At 36.9% G+C, this 21185-nt stretch overlaps 1 protein-coding gene across 1 annotated transcript in view; it reads left to right on the top strand.

Annotated features, from left to right (window-relative positions):
- LOC121727125 (membrane alanyl aminopeptidase-like) overlaps nucleotides 1-21185 on the top strand; it is a 33480-nt gene that overhangs the window by 2758 nt on the left and 9537 nt on the right. Inside the window, exons 5-16 of the mRNA XM_042114803.1 lie at nucleotides 11-194; nucleotides 347-591; nucleotides 902-1091; nucleotides 1408-1597; nucleotides 7054-7151; nucleotides 7228-7404; nucleotides 7768-7952; nucleotides 9727-9894; nucleotides 11265-11411; nucleotides 11856-11925; nucleotides 12976-13197; nucleotides 13568-13575. Coding sequence (XP_041970737.1) covers nucleotides 11-194; nucleotides 347-591; nucleotides 902-1091; nucleotides 1408-1597; nucleotides 7054-7151; nucleotides 7228-7404; nucleotides 7768-7952; nucleotides 9727-9894; nucleotides 11265-11411; nucleotides 11856-11925; nucleotides 12976-13197; nucleotides 13568-13575 — 1884 coding nt within the window. The remainder of the gene's footprint in view (nucleotides 1-10; nucleotides 195-346; nucleotides 592-901; nucleotides 1092-1407; nucleotides 1598-7053; nucleotides 7152-7227; nucleotides 7405-7767; nucleotides 7953-9726; nucleotides 9895-11264; nucleotides 11412-11855; nucleotides 11926-12975; nucleotides 13198-13567; nucleotides 13576-21185) is intronic.

Below are 21185 nucleotides of genomic sequence, written 5' to 3'. Positions count from 1 at the left end.
TTCTTCTCAGGGAAGCGTATCTAATGTATGATCCGAATCATACAAACGACTTTTTCAAACAACTGATTGCGTATATCCTCTCGCACGAAATTGCTCACATGTGGTTCGGAAATCTGGTCACATGCGAATATTGGGACAATCTCTGGCTCAATGAAGGCTTTGCTAGATACTATCAATATTTCCTTACGGATTGGGTATGTGAATTCATTGAAACCATTATTATGTTTTGTACAAATTTTAGATATTTAACTTCACTACTAACTATCGTTTGTTTCCGATACAAATAATAATTATTTATTTATGATATTATGATAAAGGGTCTTTAAATGTAGATTAAACATTTTAGGTGGAGGACTACATGGGATTTCAGACACGCTTTATAACTGAGCAAATGCACACGGCGCTTTTGACAGACTCCGCTAACTCTCCCCTACCCCTTACTTACCCCCAACTGACTACTCCGGCGTCAGTAAGGGCTAATATGTTTTCGCTCATCACTTACAATAAGGGAGCCGCTTTCATAAGAATGACTGAGCACCTCCTAGGTTCTTCTGTTCATAGACAAGGACTCCAGTATTATCTGACAAATAGGTAATTATGTGTACTTTATTACGAGGTGTAACAAATCTGAGTGATAATATTTAAAAAAATACTTTTGGATGTGCATGTGTCCCATGCATAGAGTTAATTGCTGTAGCAGCACTGATGAATTACAATACAAAGGTGAAAAAAAGTTACTCTTTCAGCGCTGCTACTTTCATAGTGAACTCAAAACAGGGGACTCATACACTAAAGTGTTATCACTTAGTTTTGTTACACATTGTTTTTGTTACATTAAATTTCCTACAGTTATCCCTAAATTGATGTACGAAAGTTTAACAAAACGGTTTGTTTTTTTAAGGGCCTATAGCGTTGCTCGTCCTATAGATCTGTTTGAATCTCTCCAATTGGCAGCTACTCAGGCACAAGCTCTGGATGCTTATGGAGCCTTCGACTTTATTGAATACTGCCGAAGCTGGTCCGAGCATGCTGGACATCCAGTATTGAATGTCAACGTAAATCGGGCAAATAATCAAATTGTTATTACTCAGGTACCTCAGTTTTTTTTTCAGTTATAAGATTGCTGTTAACTATTATCTATTTTAATAACTACGTTATTTGAATAAACTGATACTCAATTTAATTTTCTACATTTTAAATTATTATTATTTTCATTGCAAATTAATATTTATGGAGATAAATGCAAAAAACAAGTCAAAGTAAAATTTCGCGCCTTTTAACTGGGCAAAAGCTTTAGGATTCTACTAAGTAATTTATTTATTTAAATATGTATATTTTCTATTAAAATATTTCTTCAATAGTCTGGCGAACAACTTCATTTTTATTCAACTGAATTTCGACTTTCAGTCTCGATTCAATATTAACATGGGAGTATCAAACTTGAATACGACGTATATAGTACCACTTACGTTCACGACTGCGAGCAATCCGGACTTCACCAACACGAAGCCAACACATATCATGAGCACTGAAGTACTCGTCGTCGAAACTCCCTTGTCAAGCAACGATTGGGTTATATTCAATAAACAGCAGACAGGTATGTAAATATCTAGCATATTTCTTCAGCTCTACTCGCGTGAAATAATTCCTGGTATAGAAGCCTTCATTCTTTGGGATGGAATTCAAAGAATAATTGGCTGCTGTTAAGCATTAGTGTTTCATTCCACATAAAATCGGATTTTGAGTTAATAATGCAGTTTTGTTCCTTATAACATAAGGTTTAAGACAGTGAAATCAATTTTTTTGAAAACCAACTGTAGCATATTCTAGAGTACAAAAATGGTTAATGCTTATTCCTGTAAGTGAGGTTTTGTATATAGCATTTATGTACTATGTTTCTAAAATGATTTGCGCTTAAACCGCTGAACCGATTTTGATAAAATTTTGTATGCAGATACTTTTAATCAATTAAAATGACATTAGATACTTTTTTCCCGGAAAATGTACAGTTCCCGCGCAGTCAACAAAAATGAATTTGGCTTATGATATCGATATAGAGTACATGTACTCGTAGATGATATTACGTAAGGTTTTGGAGAAGGACATAGGATAATATTTTTTATCATGCAAAATGTTCGATTTTCACGCAATAAACTTTATTAATTTGCGTTTAAACTGCTGAACCGATTTTGATTAAATTTAGTTAATGTAGAAATAATTAGTTTATCACGTGCAGATTTGGGCAAGTAATTAGTAATTTTAATGAACAAGAATTTCAAAAAAGTATGTAAAAACAAAAGTACTTGTATTCCAATTAATGATAAACGTATTGAGAAGTTTAGGGGTGAAATTATATCTAAGATTGGAAATTTAGAATATCATAGTAGTCCAGATATGACATTTGGTAATCTTTTCAAATTAATTAAAAACCATTTTGATACTACCTTCACCTCTAAGACAGTTGGAAAAAACAATAAGAGTAAATTTAGTGAATGGGCTACACCAGGTATTATGAAAAGCAGATTAAAACTATATGACCTTTATAATGAAAGAACTATAAATCAAAGTGAACACTTTATAAACTATGTAAGATTATATTCAAAAATATTTAAGCAAGTCTGCAGGGCTGCCAAATCTATTCACATTAGAAATAAAATTAAGAATTCAAAAAATAAAGTAAAGACAACGTGGCAAATAATAGCAAGTGAAACTGGAAGAGTCGCCAGTCACAACTCAGATTTCAAATTAAATATAGATAACAAAAATATAACTTCCGACAATGATGTTGCGACTGCTTTTGAGAAATTTTTCGCTGACATTCCAGTTTCAATTACAAGTAACCTAAAGGACTCTCCTGATGATGCTATATTGTTACTTAAAGAAAATGTAAATGAATGTGATATCGACTTCAGATTTAAAGAAGTAGGTCCTGAAGACATTTTAAAAACTTTCAATTTACTAAATATTAAGAACACTACTGATTTGTGGGGCCTATCAATGAAAGTTATTAAATCTATAATCGATGTTATCGCGCCCTACTTAGCGACTATATTTAATGATTGTATAAAAAGTGGCGTATTTCCTGATCTAATGAAACACAGTAAAGTTTTACCTCTTTTTAAATCTGGTAGTAAGTTGGACCCGTCTAATTTCCGACCTATATCTATTTTACCGACATTGAGTAAAATTTATGAAAAGATAATACTGAATCAATTACTAACGCACTTTAATATAAATAATATTTTACATAATAAACAATTTGGATTTACAAAGGGACGGTCTACTACAGACGCAGGCGTTGAATTGATCAGTAGTATTTTTAATGCCTGGGAGACGTCGCAGGATGCTCTAGGAGTTTTTTGCGATCTCTCAAAGGCCTTTGATTGCGTGCAACACAAAACATTGGTCAGGAAACTCTGTCACTATGGCATAAAAGGCACAGCACTCGCCCTCCTAAAATCGTACTTGTCAAATAGAACTCAGAGGGTTGAGATAAATGGTAAAAAATCTGCTGGTGCAAAAATTGAAATGGGGGTCCCACAGGGGTCTATATTAGGACCCTTCTTGTTTCTTATTTATATAAATGACCTGCCATTCTTAATTAAAGATAAACATGGGATAGTATTATTTGCTGATGATACATCTCTTACATTCAATATCAAACGGCTTAATGCGTGTTATGACGAAGTAAATAATGCTCTCTCAAAGATTGTACATTGGTTTAGTGTTAATAATCTTTTACTTAATAGTAAAAAAACAAAATATATTAAATTCAAATTGCCCAATGTAAGGCAAACGGAAACCAATGTGCTTTTAAATGGTGATGTTATGGAGCTAGTGGATACAGCTGTATTTTTAGGTATTACACTAGACTCCAAGCTTCAGTGGGGCCCTCATATTGCTGGGTTGGCCGACAGACTCAGTTCAGCAGCATATGCAGTAAGTAAGATTAGACAATTTTCAGATGAAACAACAGCACGTCTAGTGTATTTTAGTTACTTTCATAGTATTATGTCCTACGGCATTTTGCTGTGGGGCAATGCTGCAGATATAAATACAATTTTTGTGCTGCAGAAGCGAGCTGTGCGGGCAATCTACAAGTTGGCCCGTAATACTTCACTTAGAGAAAAATTTAAGGAAACTGGAATCTTAACTGTTGCTTCTCAATATGTCCTATCAAATGTATTATATGTTAAAAATAATATATATCAATTCACGAAAAAGTGTGATACCCATGGGAGAAATACTCGTAATAAACATAAGCTTGAAATTCCGGTGACTAGACTTACTAAAGTCAAAAATTCTTTTAAAGGTCAATGTATACGCCTTTATAATAAGATCCCAGAAATCGTTCAAAATCTCTCAATTAATAGATTTAAAAAAGTTGTTAAAGAACGTTTGTGTACCAAAGCGTACTATAAAGTTACTGATTTCATGAATGATAGTACACCATGGGAATAAGGTCGCCCCCTGCAGAGCTGTTTCATTATAATATGTATAATAATTGTACACTCGTTGTATTTTATTTAGTCATAATGACACTGTTATTTTATAATATATTTTTTGTAATTTTCCATCTTTTTAGAAAAAGATGGCCCCGTGCGAGTTTCTTACGCCGGTTCTTCTCGCCGGGTTAGTTCCCGAACCGGTGGTAGGCATCTGTGTAGCCCCGACGTTCAGAGAATATTTGAAAAAAATTATTCTGAATAAAAAATTTTGAGTTTGAGTTTGAGTAATCAGATTACAAATTAATCAGATTGATGAAGTAATTGTTGTGCATCTGAAATTACCCGTAAGTGAATTAATTAATAATATGTATAAAATGTATTCTAATTTTAGTTTGCAATTAGATTAATAATTAAATTAGACTAACGAGTATTTCAATAATTATGCCCAATGTCCAATGCTGGTAATTATAATAAATAAAAACCGGCCAAGTGCGAGTTGGACTCACCCAAGAAGGGTTCCGCAGCAGCAATAAGGTTAATTTCTATGAAATAAAAAGGTTTTTGATTTACTTTTATATTTGAGTTGATTTAATGAAAGGTAAATTAAGGTTTACCATTTGTGACGTATAAAAAAAACTACTTGCTAGATCTCGTTCAAACCAATTTTCGTTGGTAGTTTTTATAGTAATGTACATAAGTATATATTTTTTTTAATTATCATGCCCCTACTTTAGAAGTTAGAGGGGGGGGGGGGGGGGGGGACACACATTTTACCACTTTGGAAGAGTCTCTCTCGCAAACTATTCAGGTTACAAAGAAATTATATTAGAAACCTCAATATGATTTTTGAAGACCTATGCATAGATACCCCACACGAATAGGTTAGACAAAAAAAAATTGTTTCAGTTGTACATAGGGGAATCCTTAAAATTTTTGATAATTTTTCAATTTTTGTATCAAAATCTTAATGCGGTTCACAGACTACATCTACTTACCAAGTTTCAATAGTATAGCTCTTATGGTTTCGGAGAAAAGTGGCTGTGACATACGGACGGACAGATAGACAGACAGACAGATAGACAGACAGACATGACGAATCTATAAGGGTTCCGTTTTTTGCCATTTTGCTACGGAACCCTAAAAACTCCCACACCGGTTTCGGTGGCGGTGGCCGGTCTCAATAAAACCAGGCCAGTTCGCAGTACCAAATATCATCAAAATCCATTGTAGCGGTATAAACAGAAATCATTTTATTTAACGCCTGGGAACCGTACATTTTTCCGAGATAAAAAGGACCCTATGGCCTTTTCTGGGACTCAAAGTATCTCCATACCAAGTTTCATCAAAATTTGTTCAGTGGCTTAGGCGCAAAATAGGAAACTTTATAACGCGGTAACCGTACATTTTTCAAGACAATAATTATCTTATGTCCTCTCACGAGAGTCAAAGTATGTGCACACCAATTTTCATCAAAATCGGTTCAGCGGTTTAGGCGCAAATCATTTTTGTTTATCATACGGGTACCGTACCGGATGTAAAGTATCCTATGTCCTTTCCCGACACATAACGTACCTACATACCAAATATCATTGAAATCCATGTAGCGGTATAAGCAGAAATATTTTTTATTGAATGCCTGGGAACCGTACATTTTTTCGGAATAAAAAGGATCCTATGTCCTTTTCAGGGACTCAAAGTATCTCCATACCAAATTTCGGAAAAATCGGTTCAGCGGTGTGGGCGTGACGAGGTAATTTTATAAGTATAATAGGACATTAATGTTATATGTAATAAGCCTTATAGCAATATAGCATTAACCATTTTTATACTTTTTCTCTTAAAAACGAATGTAAAATTAATTTCTTTTTTCATAATCATAATCTACGCATTTCAACAAAAAAAAAATGATACCGCACAATAACATTTTTTTGCTTAAAATAAGCAGAAAATAAAGATTATTCCAAAAAAACTTAAAATGCCGATTACTCAAAACTAGTCCGATGTGGGATGACACACCAATGCTTAAGAGGATTCCACACCGCCCTTTTTTCCATACAAACGTTGTCCCCTGTTTCCTCCCTGGATAATGCTAGTAGAGTTATAATTTTTTTCTTGAATATCTACGGCCACTAATACAATGTCCCTATATTTTCTTTTTTTTCATAATTTAATTATTAAATAAGATATGAACGTTGAAAAACCCAAAAAAATGGCCAGATTTTCCACTGTGTTCAAACGTCCAGAAAACAGATTTGACTAGATTATACAAAAAAAGCAAAACACAGCTCAAGCCTTTTTTTAATCTTTAATGAAAAAAAGTACTTAAATCGGTTAAGTTTTGGAGAAGGAATCAGGGGACAACGAATCGTTGATTTTCTGGATTTTCTGCAGTTGTCTCTATCGCGTTCTGCGGTATAGGCTTGAGGTAAGGGAGACAGCTACAGATATTACACGTACTTTTTTTTCATTTCTCTAGCCCCTGTTGTATCCTCTAATTAGAAGTCCGAATTTGTAAGTTTATAGCAAGAATTTACTCTGTATGCGTTTATCTATCAATCAATCAGAATAAGTATTTATTCGTTAATTTTACATATCCACATTCCAGGTTTCTACAGAGTGAATTACGACGACGAATCGTGGAATATCATAACAAACGCGTTGAAAGTAAACCCAAGTCAGATTCATGAATACAACAGAGCCCAGGTAACTATGGACCAATTAGTTGTTGGTTTTTTTTTTGTTATTAGAATATTAACTTTATTTATATTTAAAATTTTAGATTGTTAACGACGTATTCCAATTTGCACGATCAGGCTTGATGAGTTACACGAAGGCTTTGAGCATTTTGTCTTACTTGGAAAATGAGAAGGATTACGCTCCATGGGTCGCAGCCATTACTGGATTCCAATGGCTCAGGAATAGATTTGCAGTTAGCTCTCTGTTGGGCTACTTGGACGTAAGTTTCTTTTTGAGAGCAGTAAATAAACTGACAGTTAACTGTGTGAATGTTTGAACCAGAAACGGTGGTTAAGTAATATAATAGTATTATGTTAGTGTTCTTGCATAGTGTTTTGCTAAAAAAGCTACTTATTTATCTAATCGTCTTTTCTGATAAACTGGACAGCGTTCACGGATACGAGTCAACTTGATAATTTCAAAAGTATGCATGTTTGTTTGTCAGTGTCTTTTTTAATCTTGTACCGGCTCAATTCAAAAGAAATTTAATATCTGTTTCGCTCCGCAATGAAGCTTTTCCGCGTGATAAGCTTTCGCAAAATATTGAGATTAATCTCCAGATGTTTGAATTCTAATATTCCAGGAATTAATTGTACGTTGGGCTACACCTCTGATGAACGACTTGACATATTATCCAGTGGATAATGAGGACTTCATGGGATCTTACTTGAGGTACCAGCTGGCTCCGTTCATGTGTGAGATGAACGTCGCCGCCTGCCGCACCGCCGCCAGGCAGCAGTTCCTTGCACTTGTCAATGATAATACTGAGTAAGTATTATCGTGGTTTTAATCAGAATGCGTTGACGAACAATTTCATGATGTTTTTTTTTTTTAATTTTGCATTTTCGCGCGATAATAACACCAAGCCTATTAGCACAGAAAAAATCTTGGACATACACAAATGATAGATTGGCAAAATGTTATTTTATACTTGAAATCTAGGACAAAATTACAGTATTATGTCATTGTTTAATGTTCATACTACATATTGCGAGTTTCTTACCGCACCGGTTTTTCCCGGATTAGTAGTAGGCACCAGTAGCAACAACATTCGGAAAGTATTTGATTCATATTATCTATTCAGAAATAAATCAATTTTGATTTTATTATTTTATTTTATACTTAGCCTTTTTTATATGAAATAAGGGGGCAAACGAGCAAATGGGTCACCTGATGGAAAGCAACTTCCGTCGCCCATGGACACTCGCAGTATCAGAAGAGCTGCAGGTGCGTTGCCGGCCTTTTAAGAGGGAATAGGGTAATAGGGGAGGGTAGGGAAGGGAACAGGGTAGGGGATTGGGCCTCCGGTAAACTCACTCACTCGGCGAAACACAGCGCAAGCGCTGTTTCACGCCGGTTTTCTGTGAGAACGTGGTATTTCTCGGGTCGAGCCGGCCCATTCGTGCCGAAGCATAAATAGGTAATTAGTTTGATTTTGATGTAAGTATTTATAATTTATTTAGTTTAATTAGTTAATATTGATTGTGCACGCACGTCCTATCTGCTATCTTTTACACTGTATCTCTTCGTAGGGCTGCTGTAAGAGATTTCTTTTAGAAATAAGCATTTCCTTTGTGTCGTCTTTCCATGTTAATTGAATGTTCATGTTTTTCTTGTGTACAATAAAGAGTTAAATAAATAAATAAAATAAGCATGGCTCTCCCACGTAGGTGCTGGTTAACATTAATTGGTATGGACTGCTGCAGCCAACATTTTTGGAACGTAGTTCCTTATCACGCGTTGCGCCTTGGGCTAGCCTGAAAAAGTTGTAACGACACTTATTGATTACTACCTGCATAGTAGGGGCAGAGGGCGTTGATAGTATTCCTGTGCGTCAACGTTTTTGAGAATAAAGTACAGCGACGCGTTGTTAGTATTCCTGGGCGTCAGTAGATGGCGTTTTCTTTATATTTTTTGAGTGTATAATATATATGTACTTATACAGGTTTTTGAACATAATTATAAAAAATAACTTCGTTCCATTCGGGTGTCCCTTGACACCTCTCAAGTTTTTTAAGCAATAGCATCCACCAGCAAGCAGCATCTAGCAGTAAAAAACTAGGCCTTTACATCCGTTGTGGATGATTTATACAGTTTTTTTTTTCAGAGCGAAGTAACCACTCAAATACTGTAGTGCCTGGGACAAGATTTTTAAATGTCCGTATGGTTGCCCAAGCGCATACGGCATTCTCGCATCATAGTCGGCCTAGTCCAGAGGAAAGAACTAGTCAATACGTCTGGGACCAACTATGTGCGGGTTTCCTCACGATGTTTTTCTTCACCGTACGAGCGTCCGTATTATGTACTTGAGATCAGAAAATGTCTCATAGGTACACGCCTCCACCCGGGTTCGAACCTGCACCCTCTAAGAGTGCGAACCAAAGGTCTACCCATTAGGCCACGGACGCTCTCTCCTATATATCTAGCAGTCTATATATCTAGCAGTAGTATCATACCTTTATCCACGACTTCTCTTCTCCGCGGTTTCTTTATTTCTATACGTTTCTTAAACCGCGCCTAATATTGAAAATTATTATTTCAGAGTTCCACCAAACAGTCGCAACTGGGTGTACTGCAATGGCTTACGTGACGGTTCACAGAGCGACTTCGACTTCTTATGGTCGAGATACAACAGCCACAATGTGTACACTGAAAAAATTCAGCTCCTTCAGATTTTTGGATGCTCACCACATTCTGCTGCTTTAAATACGTAAGGCTTTATTACATAAAACAAAATCTTCTCGACTTGGAACTTAAAAACTACACAACACACTTGTATGCCTGTTTTTAAATAGCCTGATTCAAGAGAAAAATTTATAAACATGCATTTTATAGTACGAAAGCTATATGAAATTAAGTATACGTCAATTGGCATTTGGCAATACTTACTAGATAATTATGTTTGCAGCTGAATTGGGTTTTTGAATTTTTTTTTTTGTGATAAATGGAAAGATCATATATAAGTTTTATAACAAAACTATTTTTTTTTGCAATAATTAAAAAGTTATTTCAAAATAAAAATTAAATTTTAAATTCAGTACCGAAGATCCGCCGACAGCTCCCGAATAAACCCGAGCGCGTGTGACGTCACAATGTTAGTTTTTGCTCATTGTAGCATACAGAGATATAATAATTAGTACAGTGTTTTGAGTTTTTATCTAGTAAATTCTGTTGGCATTGTTAAATAATCAAAAATGTCAAAACTCAAAAGTTATCGCTCTTGTTTTGTACCATTATGTACAAATACTACAAAAACAACTCCTGAAAAAATGTTTTTAAATGTTCCACAAGACGAAAAACGTCGAAAGAAATGGTTTCAAGCAGTGCACCGAGATTATTCAAAAACAAAATGAAATTTTTTTTGTTGTGAAGATCATTTCGATGTAAGTATTCATAATAATATTGTTATTAATTATTATTTATCTAAGTGTATAAATCGAATAAGTATAGTTCAGTCATTAATTTATTTACCTGGGCTCCGAATCATAACCTATAGCTTTATCACCGTAACTCTCACGTGATGCTCTACAATTAATGAAATAATTATTAATTATATTTAATAGAGAATAAATACTTATTTTCATTTAGAATAGTATTTTTTAACAGACTTACCTTGATGCCTTAGCACCTCGAACTTCAGCAGAATTAAACCGAACGTCATTTTTAAAAAAATTAGTGATCATAAATATATCAACATCAGGAATATTATCCGATTTTGCTTTTATAAATCCTTTATCACACATAGTTAGTCGAAATAAACTTTTCAAATCGTTTTTCACTAATAAATTTGAGATATTTTTATCAAGTCAAAGATAATAGCCATAAACACTGTACTATCATGAAATTGCTTTAACATTATGACGTCACAAGTATGGCGACCAATCATGACGCGTTTACAGTCACGTGATTTTTATTTGAATTTTATCAATTTTTAATTGTTTACTTATAATTAATTAAAAAAAAAATTTTTTTTAAGTTTTTTGCATTAAAAATCAATATAATTAATAATAAAGTTTTAAAATACATAAAAAAAATCAATACTTTTTTTTTTTCAAAATCCCAATTATATTTCTATTACAGATTCTTAAGTAATATTGTTGAAGATAACTTCGTGATTCGCCCGCAAGATTATACGGCTGCATTCACCAGTGCTGTTAACGGCAACGAAGTTAATACACAAATCGTCTTAGAATTTATCAAAAACAATATGGCCGCCACAGAGGCTGCGTAAGTAAAGAACCTAATATATAACATTATAAAATATAACCTAGGAACCCCTTGATTTACTATTATTTTATCTACTTTCCTTAACTTTTACGTACTTGTTAGGACTAACATTATTATCTGCCTGATCCAGTCTACATTTTATGTAATTAACAATTTCTTAAGGTTTGAAACATGATTTAGAATAATAGTTAATAATAATATTTAACAGAAATTACTATTAAATTCAGCAATATTCCGCGAAATAAACCTCAATGAGTGAGTGTACGCATAGGCACGCGTACACTCACTCATTTACAGGTTGAGGTTTATTTCGCGGAATATTGCTAAAAATAATAACATACTATATAAATTTTAAGCTATGGATTTCCGCAAAGTAACGCCTGATTCTATTAACTATTTCGAAATAACTAGTGTTAACATAATTTAACGTTAATTTGTGAACAGCTTCAGCGGACTCGCTGCCCCGCTGTCGAACGTTGCAGCTAGACTGAGAAGCGAAGAGGAACTGGCCGAGGTAAACAACGAAAACTTTTATCCAAAGCTTACTATTAAGTTCTACGGTCTAGAATCACAAGAGTCAACATTGAAAATTATTCTTATTCTCAGTTATTAGGGTTAAAGCATGAAGTAGCCGATGTGTTAAAACCATGTTAAAACCTACACCATGTTAATACCTGGGGGCACGTAAGACGAGCGAAGCTAAGCGCAAGTGCACTGCCTACCATTTCTCGAAGTGTTTCGTCGTTTTTTTTGAACCCATATAGAGTTGATTTCCGATGTACCAGATAGATGAACTATCTGGTACATCGGTACATTCTCAGGATATGATGTCAATTATAATAGACTGATTGAAAGTACAAAGTCTCAATTGAATAGCTCTAATACCTTAGATTTTATTGATATCTAAAATACAACGATTTCGTCACTGACACACTCACTGACATACTGATGATGATCATCAAAATGCTTGGCTACGGTAGTATTAAAAAGCTAAAGTTTGGTATGAAATCTAAGTTTAGTATACAACCAACAATTAAAAAATTCATAAACTTATAACTTTTGCCCCCATTTCCTAAAACGATGATTTTAAATAAATCCCTTTACTTATAAATGCTTTAAGTCAGATAGTTTAGGAGTAATAACGATTTGCTTATGACGTATTGGTTAGATTAGTATGAGAGCCAGAGATTTTTTTTTTCAAAAGTTAGAGACAAACGAAATTTTTACATCATAACATTAAATACTTAATATAAAGGATCGGACACCGGTGTTGGTACACATTTTATAATATAATAAGCTAAATGATACATTTACCGCTCACGTTTTTGAAGTCATAACAATATAGCGTTTAATTATTGTTTAATTTGTTTATTGTAACAGTTTCTATACGACATCTTTTAAAGCAAACTAGATTACGCCAGCAAATCCGATGTGCGAAAACTCGTGATACAGATTATGCAGGAACCCTACATTTTTTCGGAATAAAAAGTATCTCCACAACCAGCTAAATCGGTTCACAAACAGACAGATACATAATATTTTTTGCATTTATTATTTTTTTCAGTTCGAAGCTTGGTTACTCGCCAACCAGGCTGTCTTGGGAGACGCGTATGCCACCGCATTATCCAGCGCTCAATCTGTGCGCAACAGCATGGCTTGGGTGAAAGAGAACGAAGAAGAATTTTATAACTTTTTCCTGGAGAATGACATTATAACCCCTGATGATGCACCGGATTCGGCCGTTACGTCGACAATGTCAATATTCGCCGTAATGGTTGCTTTTGCTGTAAATATTTTAATAAATTAGTTGTACAGATATATTAAAGCTGTTTGTTTATGATTTCTTCCTTTTTAATATGACTTATTTGAAAACAATAAAATAACTGGACTTTGTGGCCAGGAATCAGTATTTTCCTATTAATACAAGAGCTAAAATTGATCGCCTAATTGAAAATTTCAGAAGTCTACACTTTGGGTACGGTACCCTTTTGAGGGTTCCGTACCCCGAGAAATCGATAGGGGCATAGGACAGAGGACAGTGATATGGGAATGAGATAGAGGATGTCTATCATTAGGATGACAGAAGATGGGGTATAACTGAGGGTATAATATTAATGTAGGCATTTATCTCTCTTTAACCTACCTTTTACTCTCAGACTGACCAGTAAACCAGAATAAAATAACGCTTCAATCAAAACTTCAAAGTAAACTTCAAGGGTTATTTTATTCTGGTTTACTATTTGAAGGAGTTGTAGACGAAATCGTGATGCTTCCCTAAAAATGCATTACATAAATCTAACAAACAATTAACTATTATAAAAAATGTAATGTTTTAAACCCAGTGCATAATAACATAAACTGGTATGAAAATTTCAAAATGTTAACCTACAACTGAAACTTACCAACTGCACTGTGCACCACGGAAATAAACTTTAATAATAATAAATGTGACTACTAATAGCTAAAGCTAAATTAATATTGGAATTTGTTGTGTTAGCAGTTAGACTGTTGCCAATTATTTGTTGTGACAAAAACGCTTGAAGGCACAGAAGTTCGTAGCGCTGCTGTAGATCACCGTAGATTGTGACTTTAGATTTACAACGTAGGTTGTCTAGCATTGTAGTTCTTTCGTCTTGTCAGAGACAACTCTCCCAGAGAACATGATGAGTGGTTTGTTCAAACATACTGCCTTCGGTAGAGCGCATAAGTGATGCTACTAATTTAGATCCGTAAGGTTTGGATTTTGCACGACCGGTAAGGAATAAACGATAATTTATAAACGAATAAACGTTTACGATTACGATACCTTAGTTGGAATTGATTATTGATAAATAATCACTTTAATTTGTGTCGTTCGAAATTTTAAGGAGTCCCTTCAATTCTATTCCTCATAGATCCCATTATGAAATTTCCACCTTCGCGATCATAACTGCGAAAGACACACTTTCTTAGTTTCGAGGAGTTCTTTCAATACTTCGGTCTTCGCGGATCCCCATTAAGCTATTACCGTTTAATATTTTAGCTATTACCGTTCTTGAGTTACAGCCTGGGCCCTGAAGACAGACAGACAGACAACAAAGTCTTAGTAATAGAGTCCCGTTTTTACCCTTTGGGTACGGAACCCTAAAAATGGACATGTTGAAATTCACCCAACACTGTTTAAATATATTTCTAAATAGAACGTGATGGAAGATCTGAGAAGAAAATATTGTTACGGTACATGGTATACGGACACGTGGTGCGCAAGTACATACTCGAACCTTCTAGGAAGGTCCAATGTTTGTTTACGTGTTTACCCTTTATTTGTTAGCGTGTTTGAATTTAGACCTTATGACTGAGTCGATAAGGTCTAAATTAAATTCAACTTACTGCACTTATCGCAAGGACGGCAGTTTTATTGTGGCACATGCCCGAGGCTACTAGAAATTTCCCACGGTTGTTTACTTGTTTACGTGAATCGGGAAATTTCTGGAATTCGTCTCGCCATATAAAAAGAGCCGCAAGGCAGGCCCGGCAATTCAGTTTGGTTCGAGCGATCATCAAGGCGATTTCGGAGTGAACACAAGTGATCAATAGTGAGTGAACTAGTGAAACCTGCGACTTGGCTACGACCTAGGACAGTGATAGTGCTTAGTGATTGGACCTAGTGATTAGTGTTTGGACTTAGTGCTAAGTGTTGTGACCTAGTGTTTAGTGCAGTGTTAATAAAGTCTTCAAGAGAGTCACCAGGTCTTTCTCTCCAAATCCTCGAACCCTAGCACGTAACAACTGGTGTCAGAAGTGCGATTTGGAGATGCCATTGACTCCGAGAGAGGACTTCAAGGGGAGTGTCAGGACAAGGGCGCAGCGAGCTGCTGCCATTGACTCCGAGAGGGGAGTTGCGGAGGTCACACCCACTGGGGACCAAGCTCCGCCCACTGAGGGACAGGTCCCACTCACTGGCCCCGCCCACCTGGCTCCGCCCACTGACCACGCCCACCAGGCTCCGCCCACTTTGGGCGAAGCCACGCCCACTGGCTCCGCCCACCGGGACACGCCCACTGGCCACGCCCCTCAGGCTCCGCCCACTTTGGGCATGGCCACGCCCACTGGCTCCGCCCACCAGGCCACGCCCACTCAGGCCACGCCCACTAGCTCCGCCCACCGAGCTCCGTCTGCTCAACCCCTGCCTACTGGCTCCAGCCACCATGCATCGCCCGTAGCTTCTGCGGCCCCTCAAGTGGCTCCCCAATTACAAAGCCTAATTGAGTTAATTCAGGCTCTGCAAGAATCACAAGACCGCAAGTTCGGCGCTTTACAAGAAGCACAAGACCGCAAGCTCGGTGCTTTGCAAGAGGCACAAGACCGTAAGCTCAGCGCGTTGCAAGAGTCACAAGAGTCACATGATCGCAAGCTCGGCGCTTTGCAAGAGTTACAAGAACGCAAGCTCGGCGCTTTGCAGGAGTCTCAAGAGCAACAAAAGGACCTCCAAGAGAAAGCGCTTCTGGCCATAAAGGATGTCAGTGACACGGTGACCAAGCTTCGTAAAGATGTCGACGTAATGAAAGAACGAGTTACTGGGTTAGAGACGGTTGTGGAAAATTTGAAAACCGGATTCACAGAACTACAGAAGAGAGTAGTGCGCCTAGAAACTACGGGAGTTGCGGTGTCTAGTGGAGTCACTGGTGTGGCGCAAGGACCAAGAGTAAAGGTGCCACCGTACGACGGCACTACTTCTTGGAACGCTTATCGTCGGCAATTTCAGACTGTTGCTACCGCAAACGGATGGACGGAGGAGCAATGCTTGACCGCTCTCACTGTTGCACTCAGAGGGCAAGCTGTGTCGGTTCTGGAGGCACTGCCACATACGGGAAATGGTTTCCAAGACCTGATGGAGGCACTGGAATCCAGATACGGGGAGCGACACCTGGAGCACGTGTTCCGTGCCCAACTGCGTGACAGAGTCCAACGTTCAGGAGAAGGACTTCAACAATGGGCGTTGGAAATTGAAAAACTCGTCAGGAAGGCATATCCAGGAGCCGACACCAAGATGGTCGACACAAATATTGTTCAAGGATTTGTCGACGGAATCAAAGACTTGGAGGTCAGGGCTGCAGTAAGACTTGGTCACCATACCTCGCTAAAGGAAGCATTAGCGCATGCTTTGGAAGTCGAGGCTGTGCGCCATGACATACGGCAGACCCATAAGATCCACAAGGTCTCTGAAGAAGTCAAGGAAGTTAAGGCTCCTACGAGGAAAAGATTTGAAGCCATGTGCTATAGGTGTGGTGAGAGGGGCCATCTTCAGCTAAACTGCCCGCAAAAGAAGACCCAGATGGCAAGGATGAAAAGGATTGAGGAACAAATGGAGGAGTTAAAGAAGCAAGCAGTTTCGTCACCTACCCGGGATCATGGGAAACGAATAGAATCCAGAACTAAGGGGCGAGTACTGGATGACGCGGAGAAAGCCCCGGTAACTGTTACCTCCCAGGCACGGAGCGGAACAAAGAGAACAAGTAATTTGGGGCCCTTAGAGAATGATGCTATGAGAAAGGCTCAAGAAAGAGATGTCGACCTTCGGCACATCATCACATGGAAGAAACGGGGTGACGTAAAACCAATCTGGAGTGAGGTTGCACCCACTGGCGCTGTCGCTAAGGCGTACTGGGAGCAATGGGACAGTCTGATACTTCAGGACGGACTACTCTACCGGAAATGGCAGAAGGCTAACGGCAGAGAGTTCTATTTTCAGATAATTGTCCCAAGGGCAAGAGTACCAGATGTTCTCCGCGAGATACATGAGGGCGTATCAGGGAGTCATCTAGGCGTCAAGAGGATGCTAAGGAAAGTGCGAGAACGATTCTTCTGGTTGCATTGGAGAGATGATGTGCAGGATTGGTGCCACAGATGTATTACTTGCGCTGCTGTAAAGGGACCACAGACCAGGAGTAGTCGTAGGAACAGCGTGGCGCGTTACCATGGCAGTAACAATGATGCTCGGGACGAGCATCTCTAAGAGGGGAGTAGTGTTACGGTACATGGTATACGGACACGTGGTGCGCAAGTACATACTCGAACCTTCTAGGAAGGTCCAATGTTTGTTTACGTGTTTACCCTTTATTTGTTAGCGTGTTTGAATTTAGACCTTATGACTGAGTCGATAAGGTCTAAATTAAATTCAACTTACTGCACTTATCGCAAGGACGGCAGTTTTATTGTGGCACATGCCCGAGGCTACTAGAAATTTCCCACGGTTGTTTACTTGTTTACGTGAATCGGGAAATTTCTGGAATTCGTCTCGCCATATAAAAAGAGCCGCAAGGCAGGCCCGGCAATTCAGTTTGGTTCGAGCGATCATCAAGGCGATTTCGGAGTGAACACAAGTGATCAATAGTGAGTGAACTAGTGAAACCTGCGACTTGGCTACGACCTAGGACAGTGATAGTGCTTAGTGATTGGACCTAGTGATTAGTGTTTGGACTTAGTGCTAAGTGTTGTGACCTAGTGTTTAGTGCAGTGTTAATAAAGTCTTCAAGAGAGTCACCAGGTCTTTCTCTCCAAATCCTCGAACCCTAGCACGTAACAATATATTAAAGTATTGCAGTGTGATACGGTTATTCTTATTAAGAATGAATTTATTAGAAAAAAATATAAACTTATGTAATGCCATGTTGTATTCTCTTGCTGCAGTATTTTTTATCATGAATAACTAGGGACATCATTGGATCCAGTGCTAGCAATTTGTGGCAAGCTGATAATATGGTTGTTGCATTGAGTAAGACACTCTAGGGCTGGTATAAATAGTCAGTACTCAAGATGCATCTCGGTCTCAAGACGCGGTTCGGCTCTATGATTGGTCTAAATTTTGACAGCCAACCAATCAAAGAGCCTGAACCGTGTCTTGAGACCGAGATGCATCTTGAGTATTGACTATTTATACCGGCCTAAATGCGTTAAAGCTTTTTCTCGCCTTTTATGATTATTATATATTATTGACCATAAAGCCAATAAGTACACTAGTCTTTCACTATAAGCTGAAAGGGCAACAGCTCAACACGGCAGCAGGCTATACAGGGTGTAACATAACTTAGTGATAATAAATACTTAAGGGATGTATGGGTTTCTCGTATAGAGTTCGCTGTGAAAGTAGCAGCGCAGAAAGAATATATATTTTTTACTTTTGTATGGCAAAAATTCCCATACAAATCACAAATAAATCTCCTTCAGCGCTGCTTCCTTCACAGTGAACTTTATTAAAAGGGACATACACATCTTAAAGTATTATCACTTTATTTAGTTACATTCTGTATAAGCAGCTGTATAAGAAGTCGGTCGACAGGTGATATTTTGGTGGACACATGCTGACACATGAGTTACTTTCAAATGATGAGTAACACATTGATCTATATCGTTAAATATTAACTCCCTTCATTTTAAAATATTACTATTGACCTGTAGTGTACAACATTATGGCTGGATAAATATGCAGCGGCGTGAACGCGGGGTTTGGCGGCTACACCGCGAGGTGACAACAAATCCCACACCAAAAATATTTCTTGTAAAATGTTGCCGAGACGACCACATAAGGTTTAGCCCGTGAAAAAGATATGAGATCTCATGTAGAGTCAAGCTTCTGAATTTACACGCCCTAACTGTACTGACCCTAACTTCAACAAATTCTACACTCCAGTAAATATGTATGGCTTCGTTGCGGAGGTGATGTGAATATTTAGTTTCTGATCTAAAGTTAGTAATGAAACAGCCGAGCCATATATATACTGTGAAACCTACACCTCCCCCACCCCCCATTTTATGATTTTTTTTGATGGTTGTATACTTAACTTAGATTACATACCAAATTTCAGCTTTCTAGCACTTCAGGAATTAGCCAAACATTTCGATGATCATCAGTGTGTCAGTGACGAAATCGGTGTATTATTGTTTAATTAGTCTATTATTGACATCATATCCTGAGAATATGAACTATCTGGTACATCGGAAAGCAACTTTATGAGGGTGCAAAAAACGGCGAAATACTTCGAGAAAAAGTAGGCACTACCGTGCACCCAATGAGCATAATATAATATATTAAATAATCACATGTACTTTTTATATTTTTTTTCGTTAAAATAGGGTATTTTAAGAATATAAATTAAAAAAAATTGAAATCATTGGCTAGTTTTTTCTCAATAAATTTTTAAAGTTTCGCTCTGACGTCATCATCGGCGGTCAATTGACCTCTGAGGTATGTTTTAAATTTCCTTTCAATCTTATTTATAATGGCTGGTTCGTCAATTGCAAGTTCTCATTATGTGAAAGCTGATACGAGAAGCTTACCAAAAGTTCGAAACGTAATGTTGGTCGAATTTATTGCTAATTTAACGCCATTGAAGGTCAAACAAAGGTTAAACATATTTGTTCAAAAATATAAGTAACTAATGGGTATTTTTATCATTTATATACAGAAAAACGATCACTGACCTTATTCCTCGAAATGTTTTTGAAATGAGCAAAATGAAAAAAAAAGGACAATCCCCATTATGTACAATATGTAAGCGACAGCGCGCGGCGCCGCTATTTAAATAAATCGTTACATACTTTTTAATACATTTAATAACAGGTTAAAGCTTGTATAATAAAGTGTACACTATACATAATTATGAACTTTTTTAATACTTACATAATATTATTATTAAGTTTTTAAACCGGTTTTATGAATCATAACTTTTTATTTATCTCTAATCTTTAAGACACATATCCTGTATGATTAATATATACCTTTCTTGTCTGTTTCATATCCGGGGAAATATTTTGTTTTCGTATTTAAGTGCAAACAATGATTAATTGATGGCTTTTTATGGCCTGTGTAACCGATACGATTATTAGTGTTAAGCTATATAAGGTAGGTCACATCATAAAAGCTTTTTGCATTGAACATTGTGCTAATGAAATGTTAATTTTTATGATTAGTACAAAACATGGGGCAGAAATCGACACCAACAATTCATTTAATAGTACGCTAACTCGATTTTTAAGTAAATCCGTTTTTTAATAACAAGTGGCTTAAAATGTGGTAATTTACATAATATTATAATAAAACTAGCTGCTGTTGACCGCGACTTCGTCCGCGTTAATATAGTAGAATGGATAGTTTTCCCCTTTTTGTGGTTCCTTATACAAAGGGTAAAAACGGGACCCTATTTAAGCAAACGTCAAACGCATACGTCAACAAACTTTAATGTTATTATATTATTATCATAACTAAAGAAATGACGGACTTTCATTCAAACTTTCAACCCTAATTTCTCCCCCTTGGGGGTTGAATTTCCAGAAACACTTAAATACGTATCCATTAATTTTAATCAATAGCCCAAAAATAAAGTTTCATGTTTCTATCTCAAGAAATAACGGTCTTTCATTCAAACTTTCAACCCCTTTAGGGATACCTAAAGGGGTGGAATAGGGGTTTTCCAGAAATGCTTAAATAAGTATTTTTTGTTTTTAACAGTGGCTCAAAAATTAAGCTTCATGTTTCTAACTCAAGAAATGATGGACTTACATTGAAACTTTCAACCCCTATTTCACCCCCTTGAGGGTAGAATTTCCAGAAACGCTTAAATAAGTATCCATTCACTTTTAATCAGTAGCTCAAAAATAAAGTTTCATGTTTCTAACTGTATGGCTGGTCTCTGTTTCTAACTTAAGAAATGACGGACTTTCATTCAAATTTTGAACTCCAATTTTACCCCCTTGGGGGTAGAATTTCCAAAAAGCATAAACACGTATCCATTAATT

Source organism: Aricia agestis, chromosome 5, assembly GCF_905147365.1.
Source record: "Aricia agestis chromosome 5, ilAriAges1.1, whole genome shotgun sequence".
In the NCBI taxonomy this organism is placed as follows: Eukaryota; Metazoa; Arthropoda; class Insecta; order Lepidoptera; family Lycaenidae; genus Aricia; species Aricia agestis.
This window is presented reverse-complemented; position numbering and strand designations above follow the sequence as displayed.